Source organism: Pygocentrus nattereri, chromosome 27, assembly GCF_015220715.1.
Source record: "Pygocentrus nattereri isolate fPygNat1 chromosome 27, fPygNat1.pri, whole genome shotgun sequence".
Classification (NCBI taxonomy): domain Eukaryota; kingdom Metazoa; phylum Chordata; class Actinopteri; order Characiformes; family Serrasalmidae; genus Pygocentrus; species Pygocentrus nattereri.
Window position 1 is genome coordinate 25,089,304 of NC_051237.1, and position 21,977 is coordinate 25,111,280.

At 42.9% G+C, this 21,977-nt stretch overlaps 2 protein-coding genes across 2 annotated transcripts; one reads left to right on the top strand and one right to left on the bottom strand.

The window, feature by feature from the left end:
- Positions 1 to 370: 370 nt before the first annotated feature.
- Positions 371 to 10,034, bottom strand: sf3b4 (splicing factor 3b, subunit 4). The gene is made up of 6 exons (XM_017722773.1): positions 9,975 to 10,034; positions 8,655 to 8,783; positions 7,156 to 7,698; positions 4,733 to 4,906; positions 3,032 to 3,187; positions 371 to 680 (listed from the first exon to the last, which is right to left on the bottom strand). Exons 1-6 carry the CDS (start codon positions 10,006 to 10,008, stop codon positions 538 to 540), a joined length of 1,179 nt encoding a protein of 392 aa, XP_017578262.1. The 5' UTR covers positions 10,009 to 10,034; the 3' UTR covers positions 371 to 537.
- A 2,077-nt stretch (positions 10,035 to 12,111) lies between these two features.
- On the top strand, positions 12,112 to 18,749 carry rab25a (RAB25, member RAS oncogene family a). The gene is made up of 5 exons (XM_017722764.2): positions 12,112 to 12,332; positions 12,618 to 12,813; positions 15,293 to 15,486; positions 16,427 to 16,507; positions 18,489 to 18,749. The coding sequence occupies exons 1-5, from the start codon at positions 12,296 to 12,298 to the stop codon at positions 18,608 to 18,610; spliced, it is 630 nt and encodes a 209-aa protein (XP_017578253.1). The 5' UTR covers positions 12,112 to 12,295; the 3' UTR covers positions 18,611 to 18,749.
- Positions 18,750 to 21,977: the final 3,228 nt, after the last annotated feature.

Consider the following 21,977-nt stretch of genomic DNA (forward strand, 5'->3'; position numbering starts at 1 on the left):
CCACATATCACTATATGTTTACAATTTACTGCTGAAAGCCAAAAATCTCCGACGCAGATCACTGAAGAGACGCCGTCTGTTTATAGTTTAGAGTCCAGATTTGGGGAAAAACGGGTCGACTTTCAGTAGAAAAACAAAGTTCAGCTTCTTTTATTATAAGGGTTTAAAATGACGTCACCGTCTATTAGACTGGAGAGAAGAGCTACAGCCTCACACGACGCCCAGCTTCTGAATGGAGCTTATGGAACATGAACGTTATGAAGAACACGACCAGGTGCGGTTTGGGACCACCGGTGGTCCCGAGGAGTAGAAGAGGTTCATCTGTTATGTGCTGTGAAGATCTACAGACCACAACCGTAATCTTTTCATCTCACTTGTATAAAAAGGTTTATTCCTTGTTAATCTAGGAAAGTACAGCGAGAAAAAAAGGACAACAAATGAAAACATCTGTATACAAAGAAGCAAAACCTCTGTCCATCAGTTTACTGGGGGTCATCGAGAAAATAAAAACGAGGCGAAGGTGAAACAGAAGTTGGTTTATGGAGGCAGGGGGGCACGTAGGGGACCCCTGGGCGGCGCCGGGGGCCGCGGGGGCATGGGAGGAGCCCTCTGGAATCCGAAAGGGGGTGGTCGGGGTGGGCCTCCAGCATAGCCTGGAGGTGGCATCGGAGGAGGGGGACCTGCAGAAAACACACAAAACATAATAAACGGCGTGAAGCTTTGATCTAATCCGCCGTTTATAACAACCACAATAAATAAAACTTCCGCCAAGCAGTTCAGTGACGACCTTAGGATAGGATATGGTTGCCAAGCAACTTGATGCATTAATACAGAACGTATTATTTATTTATTAAAGCATGCCGCTCGAGGCCATGCACTGCTGTGATTTTATCAGGGTGGTCTTAGGCCCCATGCGAAGTGAAGTAAAACTACCCTGTGATAAAATCGCTGTAATGCACAGCCTTGAGGGGCTTACTGCTGTTTATAAAACATCATATTACACTTCAACATGCTGATCTTACAATTTTTTATATTTTAAAATAAAACAGTTATTTTTTACAATTACACCATTTTTTGATTAATCAATTTAGCAATATTGGTTCTTAAATCAATCATAGAATTCCAAGCACCACAGAAGAGCTCATCCACAGTCATGTGTGAAGGCTGAGGCCGTATTTTGAAGAAAAAAACCCACATTTTTCTGCAATTTTAACTACAAAAATCTACATGACTATGAATTATATACATTACATTTTGTTTGAAAGAAAACAAAAGGCCAAATAAATGTTATAAAATATATATAATAAAAGTCCCAAAGAGTCGAGTCACTGGTGTCACCGCGTAACAAAAAGTCTCTTATTTTGAAATAAAAGTCACACCGATGACATCACCCGACCTCCTTTGCCCTGTTGTCTGAGGATCTATGAAGAAAAGCTCATGGTGAGTCCACTGAGTCTCTCAGTTCTCAGAGATCTTCTCACTCAGCTCATGATCTCATATGAAGCTTCTAGCTGACGTCACTGGTGTGACCGACTTTATTCTGAGGCCACTGTGAATAAATAGAAACTCAAATGGATAAAATTCCATATTTTAGTGGACGTTCCCTGATGGACGGCGTGTGGTTTGATGTTCTGTAAAATGCATTGATCATTAAAAACGTCTCTGGTGTTTCCTTCATTATGAGGACACCAGTGACTCCTATGGGAAGAGAGGAAAGCTGTACGTTTCTGTAGAATCACCCACAACGCACCAATTTTAGAAACAAGTATTCCGCCACTGAATGTTCCTTTAGAGAAGGAGAACGTTCGGTCACCCACCACTGTATACGCGTTCATAGACTTTAACGTTTTGTCCTAAAATAATGAACATTTCGCTGCTGTCGGATCAAAACCTCGTATCTCCAGATTGGTAACTTTACAGGCGAGGTTAAAAACACACTCTACTTCTAATGAAAGTCAATGGAACCAGATGTCTTTCCAGGTAGTTTTAGGTTGGTTGTTTTGGTCCATTCATCATGTCAAAAACCGAAATACGACAAAAATGGAAATACAAGCTTTTGTCCTGACAGCAGCGATATGATAACGCAGCACGGTTTAATGCAGAAACTTTCGCTTTATAAGCACTTTTTGGTACCAAATCACCACCACGAGTCTAATTTAGCACCAATCCAGCGCCGCCTTCTTCTCACACTGGGGCCGAGTGTCAAACGGCTCCCTGCTCCCTACATAGTGCACTACATAGGAGTTTACATACTGGATCCTGCAGCCCAACAGAGCAAAACACAGCTAAGAAACAGTCATTTGGGATTCAGACACATCCACTCTCGATAACTGATGCACTTTTTGGCTGTAGAGGCTAGAACCTCTAAACCTTCATATCTAGAACACTATTTAGGGACTACAGAGCCGTTTGAGACGCAGCCTGACTGTACTCAAATTCTGACTGAAACACAGCCATTTGAAGCATGCAAGACATTTAAACTGCGGTTTTTCAGTAAATCACACTAAGTGCTTTAATTCAAGCCTGTGATATTAATGATGGAACCAGCCTGGTTCTAGATAAGAAAATAAGCTGTCAGCCCCTCAGTTAAAACAGAACTGGGTTCTTACTTCATCAGCAAACCCGGTGCTCCATACGAGCAACATTAGTCAAAGATTATTCATTAACAGCACAAGGGTTTTTCGTGATGTGGCGCAGTGATACAGAGCTCAGTCGCTGTGAGGCAGTCAGTTTAAACGCATCTCAGCCAATCAGATTTCAGGACCGGAACGACAGCAGCTTTGAACATTTAGATAGAAACACAGATGGCTCATTAACCACAATGAAAACAGGACTAAGTCTGTGCTCACTACTACAGCCAGACGACATAACACTGGTCTTAAAGCTCAACCGATTCCACAGGCAATAAGCCGTTTCCTTCCAAAGAGATGGTTTAACCTGGACGTCAAAGAACGCAGAACTTGACGTTCTACAGCAGAGAGAAGCATCTGCTCTTGCGCCGACTCAGTCAAGCCACGTGACGAACACGTACCCATTGGTGGTCCAAATGGTCCTCTGGGGGGCATGCCCATCTGTGGTGGAGGTGGCATGCCTGGGGGCGGCGGAGCACGATTGGTCCCCGGGGGGCCGGGGGGTGGAGGTACCATACCTGGAGGTCCAGTTGGGGGCATCGGCATAGGAGGCATCCCTGGGGAAACACAGGTTATACACGCGGGTCAGAAAATGGATCAGTAAAGAAGAAACAGGGAGGATTTCGCTGAAGAGAAACGAAACGACGCACGTCGCTTTGATCATAATTATCACAACCTTAGATTTTCAGTACTGACACTGCTGATCATCTCATGCTCTGAATTCAGTTCATGAAGCCTCGACGAGCTGAATCAGGTGCGTTTAATGAGCCAGCGTGATGGAGTCTGCAGAGTTTTGACCGGCGAGGACTGGAGTTCTGCATTCAAGGACGTTATAAAATAGTCCAACAGAACCAGCTGTGGTTTGTGTCGGCCTTGTTTCGCCGTCCCTCGTGACAGAAAGCAATTGGCTGTTGCTGACATGTATAACATGAGGCTGAAGCTACAATCTACAAACAAGAGTCAGACAGTCCTTATAAACAGATGCAACACTGGTTTTAAGTGGTTACTATCAAAACTGCTCGCACTACTATGTTGGTAAGGAGGTTGCAATACTCAAATGAGCCAATCACAGGCTGTTCTACTGTATGCTGTGAGCATCCCGACCAATGACACACCAGGCTTTCGTTCAAACGTCTTCGTTCAATCACATTTTTGAAGTCGGTAAAAGAAAAAATGTGAATTAGTCAGCGTTTCCATCGGCTACTGTTTCATGCAAATCCCTGAAGATGACCCAACACGCTCGAGACAAGAGTCTCTCACTGCGTGCCACGGACACAACATCAGGACTTCGCCCTCTCAGCGGAGCAGATTTACAGCTGTGGCTGTAGCTCTGATCGTTCAGGGATGCTGCATGGAGCTGAGCAGGCAGTGGACCATCTAACAAGGGATAACGCTGCTGTCCTGCTTCACCGTCACCCACCAAACCCATGCGAACGCCACCTGTTCCTGCCATGTCAACACTATTTGAAATAATAATAAAAACCTGTTTCCAACCCCATTTTTCCACATTTCTGCTTTATCAATGAATCACCTGTAGCATAAACATTTATTTTACTTTCCATACATTCCAGAGACATGACCAAACAAAGTTACTTTGGCCAAAAACACTGAAGACCCCCTGTTATCATGCGTGTTATTATATTACTGCAATATGCAGAAATACAATCGCAATACAGGATTAGATCCATATCATGCAGACCTCCTAGAGCAGAGTGCCCAATCCTGGTCCTGGAGATCCACCGCCCTGGAGAGTTTAGATCCAATAAACCAGCCATTACCTGGATCAGGTGTGCTAGATTAGAGTTAGAGCTAAACTCTGCAGGGTAGTAGATCTTCAGGACCAGGATTGAGCATCTCTGTCCTAGAGGAAGCAGATTACCTGTAATCCCATACTTCAGGGGTTCCCAATCCTGGTCCTGGAGATCTACCACCCCGCAGAGTTTAGCTCCAACCCCACCTGATCCAGGTAATGAAGGCCTTCATGGGCAACTAGATAATAAAGCCAGGTGTGATGGATCTGCATCTCCAGGACCAGGATTGGGCCCCCTGCCACAAACTAGGGATGACTGCATCACTTAACACAGGAAAGAGTGTGCACTCACCTGGTGGGTGCATCCCTGCCGGAGGAAAGGGGGGTGGTCCTGGGGGGTGAACAGCATTGGCCGCCTGAGGGGCAGGTGTTCCTGGGGCAGGAGGCATGGGCATCCCAGGGGGCATTCCAGGTGGCATCGAGCCTGGGGGTGGCACAGGTGGGAAGGCGCCAGGAGGAGGCATTCCTGCAAGAACGGGAGAAACACAGAGTTAAAACGAAGAGCATATGAGATCAACATCTACGAAAGCTCTCCCAGTGCTAATTATGGTGCAGTAGGGGACGATAAAGAGGAACAAAAGGTGAAAATGCGCCATGTGAGAAACCAATTATTTAACGTTTTTATTCTGAAGATGCACGACATCAGTTAAAAAATGATCTGAATCCGACAGATGTTTAGATTTAGATTAGTGTTGTACCTTTTCATCTCACTCTTAAAGGTGCAGCATGTAAGACGTGCAATCTAGTGGTGAGGCTGCAGACTGCACCCAGCTGAATCCCCCTCCCTCACCCCTCCCTTTCCAAGCGTGTAGTAGAACCTACGGTGGCCGTCAGGTTTCCTGCCGTCGTCTGTCCTGCACGTTTCTCTTCTTTGACGGTGAGGATTCACCCTCTCTCGCTTTTTCTTCTGCTAAATAACAAGTGTGATCCTCCCTTTGTCAGAATTTGGCGTCTTTCTACGTCTTCCAACCAGAGATACAGCGCCAACAATTTCAAGCTGCCACTTCAGTGTAAAAACGCAAAAGGCGCCCTCTAGAGTCAGTGTTTGGTTTGGCCATTCTGGGCTACTGTAGAAACACAGCGGCCTCTGTTGGTAGATATGATGGGCTCATTCTCTGAGTTACAGGTGACTATACACTATGATAATACAGCCTAGTAAATCTCACGTACTGCACCTTTAATCTTTACTTTAATCTACGTTTAAAGTAAAACTGTCTCAGAGTGCTGCTGTGTCTGTGTGTCCTTCTGGTTCTCTCCTTTTAGTTAAGCGGTCATAGTCAGATCTGCCGGAGTCGTTAGTCACACTCTGGAAATGTTTACATTCCCTGTTTATGTACAAACGGATAGAATACAACTAATTCCATCTCCCTGCTTTCTTTCCGAGTATACAATCACCCACATGTCCGGCTGGACACTGAAGGACGACCGACTGTCCAGCTCTCCTGCTACCCACTTCAGACCAGCTGCCACCACCTCCCTTGGACGTGCTGCCCACCCTACGCTGATGTTCTCATAGACTCCTAGTTATTCCTAATACCAATATTACTGCTATTAATATTAGTAGTATAATCACTTGTAGGTAGTTTGACCAGAGGAGGATGGGTCCCCCCTGGTGAGCCTGGTTCCTCCCAAGGTTTCTTCCTCAGTTCTGAGGGAGTTTTTCCTCGCCACTGTTGCCCCTGGCTTGCCCACTGGGGGGGTTTCTGTACATTCTTACAGTCCTGTTGAAACTTTGTCTTTTCCGAAATTCTGTAAAGCTGCTTTGTGACAACATCCGCTGTAAAAAGCGCTACAAATAAATTTGATTTGATTTGAAGTAAGGATGCAGAATGATATCAGAATGATTTTGATATTGGCAGAAAACTGTTAAAGGGTCCATGTCCTACACTTTTCTTATATGATATTTTTCTCCCTGATGTCTACTTGTAACATTAGTGCAATTTACTGTCATATGTAAATGAGCTCTACTCTGATTGGCTGCCCTCATTCAAAAAAGCCGTCCGAGTGTAAACACTTGAGAGTGAGTGGACGGGGCTAAACGACTGCAGGTTGAACTGGCAGATGTTTGCAAGCACCGTGTTGGTTTCTGTGAAAAAACAAGGGATTCATTTATCGTTTTAAAATTCAACAATTTACAAGCTACATCAAGCTCCTTTATTTCAAATTAGTGGGGAAAAGTCGATTTTCTATTGTACGGGTGCTTTAAATGTTTATTTGGCTGATGTTTTAGATGATGATGATTTAGAAGATGCAGTGACTGGGGATTGCTGAACTCGAGAAGAGCAGAATGTTGAGGTGACACGGAGTTACTGCACTAAAATAAGCGCATGTTACTCATTTTACCGTATCTGTAAACCTACAGAAATCAATATTCACCTTTCTCCTTAATGTTAATCCTTGTTTTGTCTCAATTTCTGCATTTTGTTAAAATGTTTACGTGTAGCTGTTGCCAGACACCTGCATGAAAAATGACCAAATAAATTGGGGCTGGCCACATTAGTGCATTCCTGGCTTATTCTTGGACCAAGGCATAACATCAGAAATCAAACGAACCATAAATCCTGATTACTGCTCCTTTCAACAGGTCAGCTATTCATGGACAGAGCATGTCAGCCCAGTGGACTTGATGCACTGAAGAACCCCTCGTTTTGAAACTGAACCTCGTGTTAATTCTCGAGCCGAGACTAAACACCCGAAGCGTAAGTGACGACTGACCTGGTATTGGAATGCCTGCTCCCAGTGCGGTCATTACAGGCGTGGGCGCAGTGGGAGGGGGCGGAGCATCCGCGAACAGCTGATGCGGCCGATCGGCCTGCGAGAGCGGATTCTGAGCGGCCAACAGACGTTCAGCCGCCGAGCCGTGGCGTTCACCTTTCGAATCTTTCTTAAAGGCGTAAGAGACCGTTATGGGCCGATTGCAGAGATACTGGCCGTTCATGGCCTCGATTGCTGCATCAGAGGCGTCAAAACTGGCGAAGTTGATGAACGCATAGCCTTTCGAGTTGCCCGTGTCCGGGTCTCGCATGATCTTGGGCGTCTGAAGGATCACGCCGAAAGCACTGAAAGTATCGTAGAGCAGCTTCTCGTCAATTTCTGGGTCCAAGTTTCCGATAAATATGTTGGCGCCCACGTCCAGGTTCTTGTTGTGTGCTGAGGCTTTGTTGACTCTTATGGGTTTGCCATACAGCTTGATCATGTTCATGATCTTTATGGCATAATCGGCATCTTCTTCGCTGAGGAACTCCACGAAGCCATAACCTGTGGGGACATATCACACCAAACGTCTAAATTATGGTACACAGAGCATTTACAGTGCAACTGACAAATCTAACCTTCAAAGGGAAGCTACACTACAGAGAAGCCTTGTCCTCCAATCATATCATAGATAAATATCATACGATCAGAAACCACATGGTTGAGTCAGTCAGAGCAGTCTGGCGTGAAACGCTCCATTCTAGATCTGTTCTGTCCACAGTGGTGGTGATAGGAACCAGACGTCCCCCTCTAAAAGCTCCTCACAGAAAGTTCCTACATGAGCTGGTTCTGAATTCACTGCCTGATGACTGAGACGCTGTTTTATGAGAGTTTAGAGAACTTCAACTCCATTCATGGTGGAGGGAGACTGTGCGGCAAAATAGTCCCCAAAGAAAACTGAGTATTCCAGATTTTCCACTATTTTCCATCATCAACATTCCATATGAACTCGTGTAGGTTCTCTGGTGGCTCTGGATGGTAAATGAAATGTCTATATCTGTGTTGTAGTCATGGCGACGCCTGGTTCCCATCACCACCACTGTAAAGACGTCTGAACCATTTCACACCAAACCCGCTCTGATTACACCTGAAACACTGAGTTATGGAGAAAGCTTGGAAAAAAGTGGAATTCCATGTCACATCTACTCTCCCTTTGTCCTTGACATGATTCAAACATCTGTCTAGGTGACAAATGATTGTTTGGGTATTGTGCAATCAGCTCAGCATTACTTTGGTGCAGCAGATGCTGGTTTGTGTACATTATCCAGCAGTTTCCTAAGACTTTGAATGCCTGTGCTCTATTAAAAGGTACAGATTCTGCAAAAGTGAGCACTCACTGCAATAACTCGCCTGTCTGATTTACTCGATTACCGCGCTGGCAAAAGTCTATTCGTCCACGCAGTTTGGTCACTCACCTGGCTGGTCACTACATGAGCTTCAGGTTAATGTGCTGTACTCACCCTGATGCTGTCCTGTAACTCTGTCTTTGGGCATGTGTGTGTTCACCACTGGTCCCGCCTGAAGAAAGAGCTCCCACAACAGGGGTTCTGAGACCTTCTCATCCAGACCGCCGACATATACCGTCGCATCTGTCAATAAAGACAAGAAAGCAGGTCAATTTAAGACAAAGTAAGAAAAACGTAAACACACCAATCTTATAAAAACTAATTAAATTAAATTACACCTTGGATGAATGTAGCTGCTGAACCATTTAAGGTGGAACAGAACATCCAGGCAAAAAGCATTTCATCTGATTTATTCTCACAACCTCAATATTACAACATGCGGGAATTCAGATCATAGTCTGTATCGTCTGCTCATAAATTTGGTATAAACCAGCCCTGAAAATCATCTCAGCCATTATAAAAATACATGAAAGGCCACCTTTTTAATGAAAAGGCACACAGAAAGGGAAACACCACCTAATTTTACAACACTGTGCATAACAGTGTCAACTGTTCACAGTGGTGGTGATGGGAACCAGACGTCCCTCTAAAAGCTCCTACAGAAAGTTCCTACATGAACTGGTTCTGAATTCACTGCCTGATGACTGAGACGCTGTTTTATGAGAGTTTAGAGAACTTCAACTCCATTCATGGTGGAGGGAGACATGCAGGGTGCTGTGCGGCAAAATAGTCGCCAAAGAAAACTCATTATTCCAGATTTTCCACTGTTTTCCATCATCAACATTCCATATAAACTCAGAAAACTCGTGTAGGTTCTCTGGTGGTTCTGGATGGTAAATAAAGTGTCTATATCTGTGTTGTAGTCATGGCGACGCCTGGTTCCCATCACCCCCACTGTGAAGACGTCTGAACCAGTTCACACTAAAACCTCTGTTTACACCTTAAACACCAAGTTATGGAGGGAATTTGGAAAATTGGTGGACTTTACCTTCAAACAGAGCTCAGCACTAAATCAGAGTAAATGAACAAACCTCCTTTATTACTGTTATTTACATTTATTTCGACTTTGTTTGTTTGTTAGTTATTATTTGAATAACAGCGCCGCAAGACGTCTTACTATTCACCAGCGTCTTGTTCGAATTTCCCGGTCCACCTTAAATAGCGCAGCAGTGGCGTTCTGGCGCCTCAGGCTCCGCAATGTAACCGCTGCGCCATTTAAGGTGGACCGGAAAATTCGAACAAGAAGTTGATCATAACGAGTCATAAACAGCGAGAGAGAAACGTTTTAGGCTCTTTACTTAAAGTAAAGACGGTTCCGTGTCATATTTTAAGTATTAAACATTATATTGTAAGTGTTTTTATTCATTTTCTTACCCTGGTTTCTCTCTGATATCGGACCAGCCGCCATCGTGACCCGCGCTGGCGGAAACGGAGTCTGATCTTCCCTCTGCTACAAACTAAAAGCCTTAAAAGTTTACAACGAAATAAAAAAATGTAATAAAATTATAGTTTACTAATACAAACAATGTTGGAACCAATAACGGAAAAACAAAGAAAAGACAATTTGCACCAACAATAGTTTTATTATTAGATGTCTTTATGGCTTTCTGAATGGAGATTTTCTCACTTTTAAATCTCTAAGAGAGAAAATTAGTCAAAGCCTCATTTTTTTGCCTACTGGCTAAATTAAGGATGCTGTGAAATACATTGCTCCTTTTGCACGGCACAACCAAAAACTACTAAACAATTATGGCAAGATGTCCCCAAGCTTACTGAGAAGATCTGCTTTTGACTTTGTTATAAGAACATGTCCTTATGACTGCTTTTATTATGACAGAGGCGTGGAAAAGCGTGAAAAGCATGTGAAACAGAGGAGTGTATAGTAATGATTCTTGTGACAAAAAAAAAAAAACCCAAACTATGGACAAAGTTATGAAATGTAGAATTTTCGTGTATTTATTTATTTATATTTATTTATTTATTTACAATTGTTTAGTAGTTTTTGGTTGTGCCATGCAAAAGGAGCAATGTATTTAACAGCATCCTTAATTTAGCCTGTAGGCAAAAAAATGAGGCTTTGACAATTTTTTTTCTTAGAAATTTGCATTACTTCATGTGCACTATGGCTTTCACTGCAGTGCATATTGTGTCACATCTGCAATTAAAAAAAAAAAACTACAAGAAAAAATTTGGGTCAGCTGTCATGACTGTCATTGGTGCCCCCTAGTGGCTGAAGGTATATTGTGGCGGTTTCAGGGGTGTGGCATGCAAAACTGTGCCTACACGCACCCCACCCCCCCCACCCGCCATCACCCACACCACTGGATAGTGTTATTGCTGTTTATGTTGTTGGTTGATGGTTTGAGATGTGTGCATATGTGTTGGCTGCATTTTACTGTGTCATGTTGTGGGTTGTTCTGTGTGAGTTTGGAGAGAAGACGTAGGGCTAGAAGTGACCTTCCCACTTCTCCAGCTGTGCTTGAGTAGTGTTGGGCCGGTGGCTGTCCCCTACCGCCTGCTCAATAATAGAGTACTTATCTTTTTTAATGCCAGTGCCACAGTGGTGTGAGACGTTGGACAGCACTGCTAAGTGGTGGTGAACAGTGGGTGGTGAAGAAGAGTCCAGTGGAAGACCGATGGCGGAGCCCAGCAGAGGGAACAGAGTGCAACCACCTACCGAGCAATGACGGCGAGATCACCTGGGTGCTGTACTCGGTGGACAGCAGCCGTCACCGCAGTACAGCTCTACCTGGCCTTATGGGGGAAGGTTCTACATGCTTTTTGACCTGCGAGTGGAGCAACACGGCAGCACTGACCACAGCCCTCCAGCAATGCTTTGGGCAGGAGACAGGCCTCCTGCACGCCTCAGACAATTGGCCTCCTACACAGGCCGAACAAAGCCTCAGAGACTGTGGGCTGCCGAGATTGCTGAGCCTTGGAGGGGGCTATGTGGTGTCCAGCATCCCCACCTCTGGGTGTGGCATGCAAAGTTGTGACCGAAGGCACCTCCTATCCCCAATTAAGAAAGGACATTTGATGTTGCTCTTTCTATTGTTGGTTGTTAGTTAAAAATGTGTGTGTTGGCTGTGTTTATTGTGACGTGTTGCAGCTTGTTTTGGAGTTCACCTTGCATTTTCCTCTGCGCCAGCGCCACAGAGTACATTGTTTACCTTCATGTTGGCACATTAAAACTGCGCTCTGTAAGGCAAGTGTAACTTTAACAATTCAATTTTAACACCAAATCCATTGTTTACATACTCTGACCAATCTACGCTGGGATCTGTTCCTGTAAATGTTTGCAATGAAATGTTTATCACTCTGCGGTGACTGTGGATTCAATCATATTCAGACTGTTTTTGTTTATGAATGAGATCCCTTTAGCCATTAGTTCAGTATGTGGTTTAGAGACGCGCCTATGAGCGCTGATAAACACAGAGCAGGCAGAGACTGAATGGATGTGATTTAGTCACTCCCACAGACATTGTGCTGTGGTGGTTGAACCTGTTCCTCCAGCTCCACAGCCCCACCATCACCTGTCTCAGGAACTTGAGGAAGAGTCTGCCAGCATGGAATCCAAACTCTGACCAGAAAACCGATGGTCTCACCAGCTGGGAGCTTCCTCTACACTGTTCCTCCTCACCGTCAGAACTATCAGAGGACCCTGCTAACAAAAGCTCTCACTGTAAAAGGCGAAGATGGGGACAGATTTGAGCTACAACTTCGTCTTCAAAGGTAAGACGGCTGTCTCTTTTATCCAAAGCTGCCGTGTGACACATCAGAGATTGAAGGCTGTCATGTTTTATTGAAATTTTTCTTTGTTACTTCCATTTATACGAAGCTTCGCTCATAGATAAGGATTGTTAGGGTATTAAATGTCTTTTAAGAGATACACGCCTCATTTTTTGTAGCTGTTAGACTTGTAAATAAATACACTGTCACAAGATAGAAGCTGGAATGCGTGGCTTTACCAGTAACGTCTTTTCTGGGGACAAACCTTCCTCTCTTTTTGCTCTTCAGTGGTACTAATTGGGGAATCTGGGGTTGGAAAGAGCAACCTGCTGTCCCGATTCACCAAAAATGAGTTCAATCATGACAGCCGCACGACCATCGGAGTGGAGTTCAGTACGAGGAGCATTCAAGTGGACACACTGACCATCAAAGCTCAGATCTGGGACACAGCAGGACTGGAGCGCTACCGGGCCATCACCTCAGCGTGAGTCCACTCAGGCCAAAACAGGGCCCACAAATAGAAGCTAATTTATGACAAAAATCTCCAGTGGAAGACTTCTGTAAACTGTATAGCTACATTTTTTGAGAACTAAAATGAAGGTTAAAACCGCTCAAACTTAACAGTGCAGATTCACTTCTATAACTTAATAATGTGGGGTCATCCTCAGTAATCTAACACTAGGTCCTCAGTAATCTAACACTAGGTCCTCAGTAATCTAACACTAGGTCCGTAGTAATCTAACACTAGGTCCTCAGTAATCTAACACTAGGTCCTCAGTAATCTAACAATAGGTCCTCAGTAATCTAACACTAAATCCTCAGTAATCTAACACTAGGTCCTCAGTAATCTAACACTAGGTCCTCAGTAATCTAACACTAGGTCCTTAGTAATCTAACACTAGGTCCTCAGTAATCTAACACTAGGTCCTCAGTAATCTAACACTAGGTCCTCAGTATTCTAACACTAGGTCCTCAGTAATCTAACACTAGGTCCTCAGTAATCTAACACTAGGTCCTCAGTAAACTAACACTATCCATCCATCCATCCATCCATCCATCCATTATCTTCCGCTTCTCCGGGGTTCGGGTCGTGGGGGCAGCATCCTAAGCAATGAGGCCCAGACCTCCCTTTCCCCAGCCACTTCCACCAGCTCTCCAAGGGGGATTCCGAGGCGCTCCCAGGCCAGCTGGGCAATATAGTCACGCCAGCGTGTCCTGGGTCTTTCCCGGGGTCTCCTCCCAGGTGGACTTCCCGAGGGAGGCGTCCAGGAGGCATCCTAACCAGATGCCTGAACCACCTCAGCTGGCTCCTCTCGACATGAAGAAGCAGCGGCTCTACTCCGAGTCCCTCCCGGATGACCGAACTTCTCACCCTATCTCTAAGGGAGAGTCCAGACACCCTGCAGAGGAAACTCATTTCGGCCGCTTGTATTAGCGATCTTATTCTTTCGGTCATTACCCAAAGCTCATGACCATAGGTGAGGGTGGGAACGTAGATCGACCAGTAAATCGAGAGCCTTGCCTTATGGCTCAGCTCTTTCTTTACCACAGCAGACCGGTAAAGAGCCCGCATCACTGCTGACCCAGCACCAGTCCGCCTGTCAATCTCCCGCTCCCTTGTACCATCACTCGTGAACAAGACCCCGAGATACTTGAATTCCTCCACTTGAGGCAAGAGCCTATCCCCGACCCAGAGAGGGCTCTCCGCCCTTTTCTGCCTGAGAACCATGGTCTCGGATTTAGAGGTACTGATTCTCATCCCGGCCGCTTCACACTCGGCTGCAAACCGATCCAGCGAAAGCTGAAGTTTGTGGCCTGATGTCCCCAGTAGGACCACATCATCTGCAAACAGCAGCGATCTAACAGCAAGTAATCTAACATGAAATCCTCAGTAATCTAACACAAGGTCCTCAGTAATCTAACACTAAATCCTCAGTAATCTAACACTAAATCCTCAGTAATCTAACACTAGGTCCTCAGTAATCTAACACAAGGTCCTCAGTAATCTAACATGAAATCCTCAGTAATCTAACACAAGGTCCTCAGTAATCTAACACTAAATCCTCAGTAATCTAACACTAAATCCTCAGTAATCTAACACTAGGTCCTCAGTAATCTAACACTAAATCCTCAGTAATCTAACACTAGGTCCTCAGTAATCTAACACTAAATCCTCAGTAATCTAACACTAAATCCTCAGTAATCTAACACTAGGTCCTCAGTAATCTAACACTAGATCCTCATTAATCTAACACTAAATCCTCAGTAATCTAACAGTAAGTCCTCAGTAATCTAACACTAGGTCCTCAGTAATCTAACACTAGATCCTCATTAATCTAACACTAGATCCTCATTAATCTAAAACTAGGTCCTCAGTAATCTAACACTAGATCCTCATTAATCTAACACTAGGTCCTCAGTAATCTGACACTAGGTCCTCAGTAATCTAACACTAGATCCTCATTAATCTAACACTAGGTCCTCAGTAATCTAACACTAGATCCTCATTAATCTAACACTAGGTCCTCAGTAATCTAACACTAGGTCCTCAGTAATCTAACACTAAATCCTCAGTAATCTAACAGTAAGTCCTCAGTAATCTAACACTAGGTCCTCAGTAATCTAACACTAAATCCTCAGTAATCTAACACTAAATCCTCAGTAATCTAACACTAAATCCTCAGTAATCTAACACTAGATCCTCATTAATCTAACACTAGATCCTCATTAATCTAACACTAGATCCTCATTAATCTAACACTAGGTCCTCAGTAATCTAACTCTAGATCCTCATTAATCTAACACTAGGTCCTCAGTAATCTGACACTAGGTCCTCAGTAATCTAACACTAGATCCTCATTAATCTAACAGTAAGTCCTCAGTAATCTAACTTTAGGTCTTATTCCAGCTTTACTCTGTTTCAGTTCTGTTTCTGTTTCTGTTTCAAACTCCTGTTTTTGTAGGTATTACAGAGGGGCAGTTGGAGCTCTCCTGGTTTATGACGTCACCAAACACCTGACATATGAGAATGTAGAGCGTTGGCTGAAGGAACTGTATGACCATGCAGATCCACACATAGTGGTCATGCTGGTGGGCAATAAGAGTGACCTGGCTGCCCAACGCACTGTACCAACAGAGGAAGCAAAAAGCTATGCAGGTTAATAAACACTCAATTCTGACTGTCAGTAATTTAACACACAGGTGGAATAAACATAGCTAGCTTTGTCTGTATACGTTAAGACATAATCTATTGTGCTGCTGAGCGAGGAATGATTAGTTCAGAGGTCATCAGTCATTAGTTATTCAAATCTTGAAAAATTACCATCAATAGGGCAGATTTTAATAATTAACAATAGATTCAGAATAATTCATACTAGTTAATGAATAATTGACAGTGGATACTGAATAATTACTAAATAATTCTAAAAGCATAATGCTAGTATTAGTAATAATTAGCAATAAATAGTAGTACTAGTATTAGTAATAAATACTAACTATTTGATATTGACATTGCAGTTATTCAATGATTCAAGGTAGTTACTGAATCTTTAATAGTAGACACTGAAATATTCATAGTAGATACTTCATTATTCATAGTAAATACTGAATAACTCATAGTATGTGAATAATTCATAGTAGTAACTAAATAATTTATAGTAGATACTTAATTATTCATAGTAGATGCTGAATAACTCAGTAGTTTGTGAATAATTAAGAGGAGAAACTAAATCATTCATAGTAGAAACTAAATAATTCATAGTAGATACTGAATAATTCATAGTAGATACTGAATAACTCATAGTAGATGCTGAATAATTCATAGTAGATACTGAATAACTCATAGTAGATGCTGAATAATTGATAGTAGATATTAAATAATGCATAGTAGAAACTAAATAATGTATAGTAATTATTCATAGTTAGATACTGCAATTCATAGTAGAAACTAAATAATTCATAATAGATACTGAATAATTCATAGTAGAAACTAAATTATTCATAGTAGATAGTGAATAACTCACAGCAGTTGCTTTTGTATCTTTATGTAATAAAGAATAATGTGATGTTCATCAGTGTTTCGCTTTCTCGTCATGCAGAGGATAAAGGTCTGCTGTTCATGGAGACTTCAGCACTCGAATCAACCAACGTGGAAAGCGCCTTCCTCGAGGTCCTAACAGGTGTGTACTAGATCTAGTATGAAGGTTTTCAGCAATGTAGGCTGTAAAGCATAAAATCGAGGCATTACATGGTAGAAAAATGGTTACCGATCAGATACAGGATCTTCTCTAAAGATCATCATTGTCATTTATAAATAATTTGATAGCTGTTAGCAAAAGTAGCCGTTAAACACTTTTTAAATAACAGTGCTAAATGGTAAAGGCTTCTTTGGAGTGATGCCATGGACACACACATTGGCTGCATCTTAATAGTTGAATAAATCTTCTTTTCCTGTCTGCTTTCTACCATTTTGCCTGATCTGTAGGCCCATGGACTCTGTGTATACATTGGCAGAGCTGTCAAGAATCAAAACCCTTTTATCCCTTTTTTTATATTTTATTTAATGTTTTTTTTATATGACTTACAATTGTTAGCTGGACTCTGGCTTGGGTGAAAATTTCATAATAAACTGAACGATAGAAATGCTCCCAAATTTTTTATGGTTTCAATTATTTAAAGTTCAGAATGTTTTTTTCTTCTCTTGTAAAGTTACCATCGAAGATTCGAGCCTTTACGAGATGTGAGACATAGCTACCAGAACAAGATCAATGAAAGCACTATTCAGATGCCGTCATGGTCTTGTGGAAATCGTATTCGAATTGTATAGTCTTTAAATAAAAAATCATTTTTTGAGCAGACGACCACTTCTGATTCTCTGAAGGATCAGGTTTGAGAAGCAGTGTAGATGTTCCTTAAAGCCACACTGTGTACGTTTTGGGGACTTGGTGCCCTCTCTGGTGGAATGTAACTGTAACTGCATGCAGAACATTCTGTAGGGTGGGTTGTGCTTCTTCCCTGAGTGGATGAATCTGATTGAAGGAGAATTGAAAGAGAACCTCAGTGAAAACTCAGTGAAGGAGCGTCTCTGAGGACGTGAGTGGATCATCTACTTCTATCACACTTCCATCAGTGTGACGTTGATTCTGAGATCATTTGAGGCTGAAACATCGAGCCGGACCTTCTTTTGAGATCTTCCTCATCTCCTCTTCTGTAGAATCTCTATTCTAGTGCGGTTCTGTGCTCTTCCTCACAGTAACGGAGATCTTCCTCGTCTCCTCTTCTGTAGTGTCTCTATTCTAGTGCGGTTCTGCGCTCTTCCTCACAGTAACTGAGATCTTCCTCGTCTCCTCTTCTGTAGAGTCTCTGTTCTAGTGCGGTTCTGCGCTCTTCCTCACAGTAACTGAGATCTTCCTCGTCTCCTCTTCTGTAGAGTCTCTGTTCTAGTGCGGTTCTGCACTCTTCCTCACAGTAACTGAGATCTTCCTCATCTCCTCTTCTGTAGAGTCTCTGTTCTAGTGCGGTTCTGCGCTCTTCCTCACAGTAACGGAGATCTTCCTCGTCTCCTCTTCTGTAGAGTCTCTGTTCTAGTGCGGTTCTGCACTCTTCCTCACAGTAACTGAGATCTTCCTCGTCTCCTCCTCTGTAGAGTCTCTGTTCTAGTGCGGTTCTGCACTCTTCCTCACAGTAACTGAGATCTTCCTCGTCTCCTCTCCTGTCTTCAGTGTGAGGAATGAGGAACAGTCACTCTTCACTCCAAACTCTTGGGAAACTGGGCGAGTTTTCCGGCTTTCAGATCTGCTGCAGCTCATTGGAAAGTGTTTCAGAGGAATCCGGGCAGAGTTACGGTTTCTAGACTATGAAGGACCAACTGGGTGAGCCAGGCTGCTACAGTGCCACCCTGAGGCTGAGCAGAGCAGCAGCTCTAGTTAGTTAAGGCCACCAGAGACAGAAGCTTATTGTGGTTTATTTTCAGGGACCCTCCAGAATTTTCATTCTGAGACATTCAGGGGTACCAAGAGGTTAATTAAGGGATACCAGACCCCCCAGGACCCTTCTATTTCGCACCATGGTCCAAACCAAGAATGATTTATGACCCTTTGATTTGTTTTTAAGAGTGAAAGGGTGAAGAGATTTTTCTGTTTTCTTCTGTTTTTTTTTCAGCAATCCATAAGAAAGTGGCGAGTAGAGAAGTGACCCGCGGCTCTATCAGCGCGGTGACCCTGGGGCAGACGATCCCGACCAGCGAGGTGAACGAAAACCGCAAACCCTGCTGTAAAAACTAGTGAGGGGCACAGAGACGCTGCCTGTACGGGACGGAAGACAAACCCTCCAACAGAACCATCAACAGCTTTAAAGGAGAATTCCACTGATTTTCAAACGTGTTTGCATAATTAAATGGTCAGAACTGTCCACAGTGGTGGTGATGGGAACCAGACGTCCCCCTCTAAAAGCTCCTCACAGAAAGTTCCTACATGGTTCTGAATCCACTGCCTGATGACTGAGATGCTGTTTTATGATACGCTCTTTAAAAATTCTTTAGCAGAGACAAAGATTCTATGTAGAACCAAAAACACTCAAAGAACCATTTGCATGCTGAAATTCCTTTATTGGTAGAAGCTTGACATCGTAACCAGAGCAGAACCCTTTTTGGTGCTATATAGAACCATTTAGAGCACATTCTCTATTAATCTGAAGAACTATTTCACCATGCAGAGAACCATTTTAGCAAGCAAATGGTTCTTTGAGATTTCATGGTTCTGCATAGAACATTTTTCTTTACTAAAGGAACTCTTTTTTTTTAATAGTGTAGTTTTGATAAGATTTTGGCCTTAAACTCCATTCATGGTGGAGGGATACATCATATGCAGGGTGTTATGAGGCAAAATAGTCCCCAAAGAAAACTGATTATTCCAGATTTTCCACTGTTTTCCATCATCAACATTCCATATAAAGCTCAGAAGACTCGTGTAGGTTCTCTGGTGGTTCTGGATGGTAAATAAAGTGTCTGTATATGTGTTGTAGTCATGGCGACGCCTGGTTCCCATCACCGCCACTGTAAAGACGCCTGAACCATTTCACACCAAACCCTCTGAATCTCTCTGATTACACCTCACACACTGAGTTATGGGGGAATTTTGTAAAATCTGTGGACTTCCCCTTTAAGGGCCTTCTGGAAGCATAACGAGGTTTCTATGTGTGCTGATATGCTGTGACTCTGAGCTGATTTTGGGGGTTTGTTGGTGTGAACTGTTTACAACTCTATCTGCTTTTAACCCGACGATGCATTTTTATTTTACATTCATTTTTTACATATTTGTTCATTGTAAATGATTAGAACCCAGATTGTCCCCTCTAATTCAGTTTTGTACATTGTTCTAAATGCCACATTTGAATTCGGAGCGTTAAATTATTTATAGAGTAGACCAATTCAGGTTAGCAGAGACACTACAAGTGTCACATTCATTAGTTTTTCACATTTCATTAAGCATTATTTTATAAATCAGACACAAACATTTATACACCACATTTTAAAAGCAAGCAATTTTTCACGGTCACTAATATTATTGATTAAAAAATACAAAACTACTTTGATCCTCATCACTGATCTTTTCTGTGCAGCTAGTGCTGATTACTCTTGTTTACATACCTGGAGTAAAAAGTGGTGCTAAAAGTTAAGAATATGTTTTACAACATGTCTAAAAAAAAGCCTGAAACTAGGGCCAATATGGCCAAAAGTATGTGGACAACACTTTAATTATTGAGTTGTATAAAATCAAGCACATAGCCATGCAGTCTCAAAAAACAGACACTGGCAATAGAAAGAGTCACACTGAAGAGCTCAGTACATTTCAATGTGGCACTTTGTCGCAAGTCAGTCTGCGAAATGTCTGCCTTGCTAGATCTGCCCTGGTCCACTGTAAGTGCTATTGCTGTGGAATGGAAGCATCTACGAGCAACAACAGCCCAGCCACAAAGCGGTAGAAGTGCATACTGCATAAAAATGGCCTATCCTGTGTTGCAATGCTCACTACAGTTCCAAACTGCCTCTGCAAGCCACATCAGCACAAGAATTGAGCATCAGGATCTTCATGAAATGGGTCTCCCTGTCTGAGCAGCTGCATACAAGCCTCTATCATACAAGATCACTATGCGCAATGCCAAGCATCGGCTGGAGGGGTGTAAAGCTCCGCCACTGGACTCTGGAGCAGTGGAACCCTGTTCTCTGGAGTGATGAATCTTCTCTATCTGTCAGTCTGATGATGATTCTGGGTTTGGTGGATGTCAGGAGAATGTTATCTAAATGCAGAGCTGACATTAAAGTTTGGTGGAGGAGGGATGATGGGCTGGGCTGTTTTTCAGGGTTTGGGCTCTCAGTTCCAGTGAAGGGTGATGTTGATGCTGCAGCACAAAGACATTTTACACAGTTAAGCTTCCAGCTTTGTGTCAGCAGTTTGGGGAAGAGCCTTTCCTGTTCCAGCAGGACTGAGCCCCTGGGCACAAAGCAGCTCCATAAAGACACAGAGTGACCAGTGTGGTGTGGAGGAACTCCAGTGGCCTGCACAGAGCCCTGACCTCAACCCCACTGAACACCTTTGGGATGCACTAGAACAGAGATTGCGAGTCAGGACCTCTTGTCTGACACTTTGGCAGTATTTTTGAACTGGACCAAGCCATCCCACTGATTTAATTAGGGACCAGGTGAGGTCACTGCCTGATGGGCTTATTGTGCGGTGGATGGTGGAAGCATGTGCATGCAGAGCAAACAGCTGAACCGCTTGTAGAAGCTGCCGTGCAAATTTCTGTGAACGTGTTGAAAGGAACATAAATCACCACCATCTAGCATGACAGTGCGCTTTCACCACATTATGAATTTTAGCTACTACTTCCTCCGTCATTAGTTAAAGAGGACAGAGCAAGAGAGCAACAGCAGCCTCAACTAAACAGGTACCATAATACTGATCATTATAAAATACACTAGTAAATGAATAATAATAATTATTATTATAAATAATGTAAATGATTGTAGTAGTACTACACTCTTAAAGAACATGGTTCTTCATGGGTTCCTTAGTAAAGACAATGTTTCTATATTGAACCAAGAACACTCCAAGCATGATTAAAGGGTTCTCTGCATGGAGTATATAGAACATTTTGAAAAATGGCTCTGTACAGCACCAAAAAAGGTCCTGCCATTGTTACGATGACTCCTTTGTCACGACAGAAGAACCCTTTTTGGTGCTACACAGAACCCTATTCAAAGGGTTATGTATAGAATCATCTACAACACTCTCCATCAATCTGTAGAACCATTTCACATTGCATCTTCCATGATGTGGAAGACGTCTATAAATTCTATAACTCTATAATAATAATAATAATTCTATAATAATTGTGTGCAATAATTCAGAGGTACAATAATTTGAACTGCTTTATACTAGATGTTTAATATTTATTATCACAGTCACCGCCACTTTACTGTATTCATAAGAACTTGAATCTCGTGTACATATTCCAAATATCTCTTTATCTTTGTTTTAAATTACAACCCCAATTCCAATGAAGTTGGGACGTTGTGTAAAACATAAATAAAAACAGAAATACGATGATTTGCGAATCCTTTTCAACCGATATACAATTGAGTACACTACA